At 34.8% G+C, this 8,235-nt stretch overlaps 1 protein-coding gene across 1 annotated transcript; it reads right to left on the bottom strand.

The window, feature by feature from the left end:
• Nucleotides 1-645: 645 nt before the first annotated feature.
• On the bottom strand, nucleotides 646-5,074 carry LOC112502261. Its single transcript, XM_025106129.1, has 3 exons — nucleotides 4,921-5,074; nucleotides 1,951-2,448; nucleotides 646-1,422 (listed from the first exon to the last, which is right to left on the bottom strand). Exons 1-3 carry the CDS (start codon nucleotides 5,006-5,008, stop codon nucleotides 833-835), a joined length of 1,176 nt encoding a protein of 391 aa, XP_024961897.1. The 5' UTR covers nucleotides 5,009-5,074; the 3' UTR covers nucleotides 646-832.
• Between the last annotated feature and the right edge of the window lie 3,161 nt (nucleotides 5,075-8,235).

Here is an 8,235-nt window from a genome sequence, read left to right as displayed (position 1 = left end):
AAAAAAAATAAATGTTTTTTAGATCATAGCAATGAAAAATAAAAATCACTAATAATAATTTGACATAAGTTTTTATTTTAATTTTAGTTAAGTCATCAAAATGATGTGGCATCCACATCACCTCATTAAAGTCACACAAACAAAAAAGCTAAAGGGTTAACCGGTTTAAAAGGTAACAGGTTACCCATTGCTATTATAGGTATATTTTTTAAACTACAATGTCTTAATAAAAAATAATTTGAAAGTACATTGCTGTAATAAAGAAAAACAAAAGTAAAATACTATAATAAGAAATTTTATGAAATTAGGTTGCTATTTCATGCATTTAACCCTTAAATAAATGGTCGTTTAACTCGAGGACTCTTTTTGAATTCTCTATTTTATACCTATTTTGACCATTAAACTGTTGTTTTTGTAACATTTGGATTTTAAATTATCAATTAATATATTGTTTTTACCAATAACCATTGATCTAAGATTATATCTGTTTTCAATCAATGTAACTTAAAAACTGTTGTTAACAATCAGTCGATCAAGCCAGGTATAAAATTCAAAATTTTGAAGCTTTGTTAGAGAAAAAAATAAAAACTAAAACAGAATTTGTCGTGTTTTAATGCATTTTGTCCTTCCAAATACAATAATTTCGTTCTAGTTTTTTTTTTTTTTTTTCATATTGATAATCCACAATTCATTCGGACTCTTGTTCATACGTACAAAACGCAACTGGTTCAGCGAACAAGGTGCTAAGTAGAACTACCAAAAGCTTTCTGACTACCGAATCATAACATAGAATTCGGGAAAAGAACCATAACAACTTACTTGGCCATTTCGATTAAACCATAAGCAACATAATCAAAACCCAAAATCCCAAACTCCAAACCGACCACCTTAAACGTCTAATGCCCTCAGAAACAACCACCTGCACATCATCCACCACGGGCCCACACAACGAGCTCATATCATCGCTCCGAGTGTTATAATACACACTATAGAATGCTAAACGTGTCCTCTCAGCCTTAGCCGTGAAATTCACGTCCGCGGTTTGGAACGTGGAATTGGCGTTGGGTGTATAGTGTATGTTTTCGGCTTGGTCCCCTGCAAAGGCCATGACTGCTAGCGGCTGTTTGCACGAGTCCCCAGCATGGCCCAGCGAGAAGGTCATTCTGTACGGTTTGTTCGGAGTGGTTGGAACCATTTGCGAGATTATGCCTTCTTTACCTGAAAGCAACTCAAGGGCACGTTTTCCTCCCGGAACGGAGAAGTGGTAGGAGTCGATGTAACGCACTGCCCGATTGGACTCGACAATCCACCCGGGCAATGACGAGGTTTCTTCGTCGAGGTTGGTTGGGAGGAGGACTCCTAGAGACGCGTTTCTAAACATCCACGGGCCTTCTTCGAAGTCTCCGTTCAGTACTGCGTTACCTGTAATAATAACAATGAACAAATTGATGATATCAATGTAAATTCGATATAGCAGAATTACACTTAAACAAAACCAAACAATCCCAGCATATTCCACACCAAGATGGGGATGGGGTGGAATGTATGGCGTGGTGTATCCAAGAATTTTGGTGTCTAAGGTCGGACTTTAATTAACAGAATGTAATATAAAATAAAAGTTAAATAAGAAAATATAATATTTACGAACAACTTACATTCTACAATTGTTGTCTACGAGTTTTCATCTTTTTAGAAACGATTTATAGGCAAGTGGGGAAAAAAATTTGAAAGGTAAAAGGGATGTGGAGTATAAAATTGATCACATTTCTAGTGGGACTGGGAGCTGTAAAAGGCTGCAAGTAAACAGTTTTCGAAGATAAATTTTGATTTAAAAGAGTAACCAGGGTCAATTACACCACGTTGGATCCAACCCCGTAATCTATCTAAAGTAGAGAGTGGTTGTTTTTGTGAAAGACAACTTGGCTAACGCTAGTTTGGAGTAAATCGAACCTTTTTGCTTGGTTGGCACGAAAAGCTTTTTAATGGCTATGTCATCGATTATGGGTCCACACGTGGGGTCATCTTCCATGCCGGGATTCGTAAAAACAACATTTGCGTCTTCTTGGTCTGCTTGAAACGCCCATGCGTAAGTATCCCACCCTTGGACACTGTACAACGTTTGTAGATCAATGGTCTGTGATGCTGGTGGAACAGAGACATTCAACGACTCTAGTTGTGCGCACGTGCGAGAAGCACTAAACGTGATCGAGTAGATCTCGCCCTTTTCTAACTTAACCTCTTGGGTTATCTGAGCATCGTTGCCAAGCCTCACCGCATGTCTACCTTCTGGTACGATGAGGATCATCCCGCCTTGTTTTTGCCCTGAGGCTACTAGCTCCACCGTGCCATTCAACTTCCAGCTCGGGATGGCAGCAGGGCCGTCACCGAGTCCGCCATCAGCAAAGCCTCCAGATGGCGGTGTTTCAAAGTCACCATTCATTAATAAGCCTACATCATGTGAAAAATGGGGAAACATTAGAGAAAAACGGTTCAAAACAGACATACTTTAATTAGATATAAAATAATGTCATCTAATTAGAAACTAGTTGCATAAAACAACAAGTTTCCTTTATGATAGAAAATTTTCTTCTAACTATAAATTAATTTTTATATTTCAAGTAACTTTTGGTCAAAGATGCCAAATGGGCCTACATATTTTCGCGACAAAACACTACAATACAGAAAAACCAATAATTTGATGTAACCAAATTTTCTCACTTTTGAGTTATTGTAGGGTAATATTATAAAGTTAATATGTCTTATATGTTGGGTTTAATTACTTTTAAGTAATTTGTTTATTTAAGGGGTCGTTTATCAAACACTTACCGGATAAACGTTTACAGGTAAAATTCAACACTATCAATTACTTAACGAGTAAGATTTTAGTCAACAAAAACGGCATCGTATACAATAATTTACCCGGTAAATGCTAACCATGGTAAGAGTCGTCGCTCTCTCTTATCGCATGAGACTCTCGGTCCTTGCATCGCTCCTACCGGATAAGAAAGTTCTTGGCCATTGGCACAAGGTAATGTGAGTTGCTAAGCGCTTTCGAGACAAGTGCAAATAACACACTACAAGAACCCAGTTCGAGTTTCGTTTTCTTTAAAGTTTTGTCTAAAATCTTAAATGGAACTGCTATCGTAATTGAATGAGGCTAGTCCAGAAAAGAACATGTACTTTGGTAAAGTTCGGAAAAAAGAAGTGAAGAAAGAGAGAGTATGATGCGAAGGAGATGCAAACTGAAACTTGCTAAAATGATGATATTTTATAGGTGATGGGTCTTTTCAGTAATAAATGTCGTTTGTGAAGAAATTCCAAAATGGGGGAAAATCAATTTATTGGTATAAAAGCCAACAAATAAATTCCAATTTATTATCATGTCATAATAATCATGAGATAACTTCAACTACATTAATGCACCCTTTTTTGTACGTATGTAATAAGATCTAGAGCCGACAATGGAACGGATAGGATTGGAAACAAGAGGTCTGAATCACTGAATGGGTCATGGCAAATAAGCACATAAAAAAGTAGTTATTGATGCTAATGACTTATTATCAAGTGTTCTTATTAACCGTACAAAAATTCGATGCAAGTTGTTTAGATGTCGATCTACAAGGTACTTAAATGCAAATACAAACTTCGACTCAAAAGTAGGTATTTATTTAGTAGTAAGATAATTCTTGTCAAAATTATATAACAAATAGAATATCAAATTACGTTACATTTTGCAAACTAGTTATTGGCTAGTAATCATGTCAATAGCTAAAAGCTAGTTACGGATTAATAAGTTTCTCCTTATATGATAAACTAAGTAACAATAAAAGGAAAATATAAAAAACATTTATATACAATATAAGATGCATAATTGGAAAAATTAAAAGTAAAAACCTAATGAGCTATTGGAAGTACTTTTTCAAAACTAGTTTATCCGCAATGGTCAAGTTTTTAAAATACTTGATCTATTTGACACATTAGATTTCGTTAAACAAAAAATATCTTCAAATATTTACTTCAATGGTCAAGTTTTTCAAAAGTTCTTTTTTGTATTATTAATTTATTCTTAACACACATATATAAATCTTCTAACACATGACATCCTACAAGGTTTTTGATGTCAAAGTCATTCTTCAAGTCATTACTCTAATCGTTAATCTTTTCATTAAGTGTTCTCAACCTTTTCTTCAACTCTTTATTTTTACCATGGAGAGGCTCATATATAGGATACTTTATAACATATCAAACAAATTTTTTTAATAAATTCAAAAAATAAGCCAGGTTTTTGTTATTAAACATTGTGGCGTCCATAAAAGAAATCATTCAATATTGCAATGTGGGTGGTTGTTGCATGATTTTGTTGCGGCTGTTTATATGTTTCTATCAATGTACTCGTACACTTGCACGGAAAGTGATATATACAGCCATAAATATATGGATTTTGAGCTATTGTTGTACAAATTTTATGCGAACATCAAAATGTGTACACATAATGCAAAAAGTGAACTGCAAAAAATGAGTATTCCTTCGAAATCCAAAGTATTGTGAACCAAGGGAGGTTTTAGGTGCATTATGACTTGTACAGTGTAGTACATCAGAAAGTGCAGAATTACCGGATTTTCGGGAGATTTGCAAATTGCAATTACTGACAAAACTACTCTACATTACAAGGACACACAGGTCGGTGTATGAAATCAACAACACACATTCTCTTTCATTTTGATCTCAAATTACCAAACGCAAATTTCTCGATTCTACTCCATTTACGCCAAACAATACGTAACCAGATCTCGAAAATCGTGAATGAAAACACTCAGAACAGGAAATTGAAAACAAAAACAGATCTCGAATGCGGTAAACAACAGCAACTGAAAATCGATACAAAAAACAGAGAAATTAAAGAGGAGGAAGAGTTCGTACCATCTTCTGCAGCAAAAACAGCTACGAAACGAGCAAGGAGAAGGCAGAATAGTGAAAACAAAATGGTTGTTGATGAACTTGACGCCATTTTCAGCTGTTTCTCTCTCTACAAAGAGTGCGTTTCTCTCTCTAGAAACAAGGGAGAGTGGGAGGAGCAGCAGGAGTAGAGTGTGCCTTTTTATCCAAGATTCCACCCATTTCTTGGTCTCGGACCTTTAATAATTTATTAAAAATAATCATAAAAAGTAAATTATTTTACATTATTTTTTCCGGAAAAGTAAATTCCTTTTCTTTTTCTTTTTACTTTTTTTTTTCCAATTTGCTACAGAAAAAGGTGTTGGCACGGTCATTTTGTTCCTTCACACGTCTAATCAGACGGTGGTGCGGTGTGTCTTATAGTGTCTACTTTTGGTACATTTTTATTACTTATGGAATATTTGTTTATAATTTATTACGTAAAGATGAACGCTAACGAAAATGATGTAATTTTGGTCGATATCAATTGGTTATAATTGGTATCAGTTATTGATGATCGATAACGTGGGAATTGGTGAAAAAAAGGGTTAAAGATTATGGGTCGATAAACTGAAGTACCAGACGGAAATAAGTTTAAGATCAAAATAAAATGATAAGGTGTTTTTGGAAGTAGGTTTTTGGTTTGGTCTAATTCAATTTTGAACTTGAACAGAAAAGGGTTTTGATTCTTTTTAAGTCTACATTTTTCATATTTCGGTTATGATTCAGTTTGGGATCTGATTGAATTGAACTTGTTTAGTTTTTAGTTTCATTATTTTGATTTGTCAATTTCAAACTGCTTCAACATGATCTAATTCTATTCAAATTAAACTTGTCTTACTGGGTAAGACTTTTGTCTATCAGGATGAACGTAGTATGATGTTGGTGAGATTCTCTTACTCTTACTCAGTAACCACCTTTACTTACCGGATAAGATTATCGGTCTTTCGCATACCTCTTATCAATTAAGATTCCTGATCCTCATAATGACTCTTACCGGATAAAGTTCTTGGTGATTGATATACTCCTTCCAGTATCGTAATGACACGATAAACGTTTAACCGGTTAACATTAAGTAAATGACTCCAAAAACGTGACGGTTATTTAAATAACCAAAAAATTTAAAAGGTACCTCATGTACCATTGAAGTCGCATATGTTCTCAAACGAGTTTTATTTTTCCAACTAGGTTAAACTTCATCTGATCATCTTTTCATTCCATTTTTAGCAAGCTAGAGTTGAGTTTCAAGAAGCTTTTTTTTATTAACCTGGATATTCAACCCACTATGCGAGTCGACTAATCCCATGACGACCACCTGTTTTGCGGGTAGTCCTGAGTCACCGCATTTGAACCTTCATGGCTACAAGAGGATTTGTATTCCTCCTTTGATTTGAATTTGGGACCTCCAAACACTATTGACCTTTGAAGTCCAAGCTTAAACCAACCAGGCACTTTTGACCTCTTTTATATCGAGTGAGTTAACTTGTATTCCTCCATTGAATACTCAAGTAAAATCGTTTCCCATGAATATACAGTATCACATCGTTAGAGGGACTATATTAAATCTCTAAGTGTCTTAGTTGCTTTTTATAGCGTAATTTCTTGTGTATGCTCTTTTTATACCATTGGTGGTTGTTGATAGTTGAGTTAGGGGTCGTTTACTAAACACTTACTTTGTAAGTACTTATCGGATAAATTTTCTCATCAAATGAACATGAGAAGGGTCAAGAATCTTACTGGATAAGAGCGATGAGAATGATGGAGAATCTTATCCAGTAAGTGAGAATGACGACTCTTACCCAGGTAAGCGTTTACTCAGTAGATTGTTGCATTCGATATGTTTTGATGTACTAAAATCTTACGCACCAAAATAAATCATAGTGTTAACTCCTATCGGAAAGCGCTTACCGGATAAGCAATTGGGTAAACGGCCCCTTAGACATCATAATAAAGATGAACCCACTACAAAAAATATACAAAATACTATAAACCAACTTCAAAATCTATGAGCCAATTGTTAGGTTGGAGTTAGAGTTATCCAATTCAACCCAATCCGAACGTAAATAACTAAATCCAAATTCTACATGGTTTTTATCTGGGATATGTTGAATTCAATACTAACTTTTTAATATAATATTTATTTTGAAACATTATATTTGGATGATAATAATATTTGTGGTGGTTAAATACTAATCTATTATACTTGATTTTCTTTTCTTTTAGATTTTACTTTCAATTTTTAAATACGATTCTAAACAATATTCAACCTAACCAATCAACTCCAAACCAAACCTAGGCGAAGTTGTAAACCAATACGGATGGAGATTTGTCCGTGTTTGTTCGGTTAACTTAACTGAAAACAAATACATATTATTTTTTGTACACGTTCATTCATTAAGAAAATGTTTTTGTTCGTCCATTAAGATATTAAACGAACAAAGGCAAATGAATAAAAAGCAACCACCACCACTTTTCATTTCGTTACTTTAAAAAAAACATATCAACTACGATTATAAAACCAAATGAAGCTTCAAGACTGAAGGAGTCACTATATGACCGATGGTTTTTCTACATATAATTTCCAATGGATTTGTAGCGGATCATCGACATATTGACCATCACGGACGGATTTTTTTCTTTGGTGATTGAAAATCCGTCAATAATCACAATCACCAACCATTTTTTTCTGGCTATGAGATCAACCAGTGATGCCTTTTCTTGCGGACTACCAACATATTTTTCCGTTGGTGAAGCCTATTTATTTTGTAGTGAGTATAGTAAAAATGTAAAACCGGCTAAACTTAGTTGGGATAAAAAAAAATTCTAACAACTTAGGGTCGTTTACGGAAGACACTACAAAATAAGGGACTTTCATCGACGGAAAAATCCGTCAATAATCCATTGCTAAAAGTCAGATACGTTGGTAATCTGTCGGTGAAAGTTTGTTGGTAGAAAGTTCATGGGAAATGGAATCACCGACGGATTACCGACAACGACCATTTCCGATGGATTATCGATATATTTGTATCTCTGACGGACACAATTACCGTTGGATTACCGAAAGACTCAATTACCGACGGCCTCAACTACCGACAGATCACCGACGACTATATTACCAACGAATCACCGACCGTTACGAGTGTGTAGAAAGTCAATTGATCCAATTACAACATACCGGCCATGATTGGATACCCAATTGTAATTGGATCAAATCGGATCAAAAATTTTAAAATCCAATTTGAATTGGTTGGTTATTGGATGACAGTCTAGAACTGACCAAAACCTACCAAACCAAACCGA

The sequence above is a fragment of the Cynara cardunculus genome, unplaced genomic scaffold (assembly GCF_001531365.2).
Source record: "Cynara cardunculus var. scolymus isolate 2C unplaced genomic scaffold, CcrdV1 Un_Scaffold_1150, whole genome shotgun sequence".
NCBI lineage: Eukaryota > Viridiplantae > Streptophyta > Magnoliopsida > Asterales > Asteraceae > Cynara > Cynara cardunculus.
This window is presented reverse-complemented; position numbering and strand designations above follow the sequence as displayed.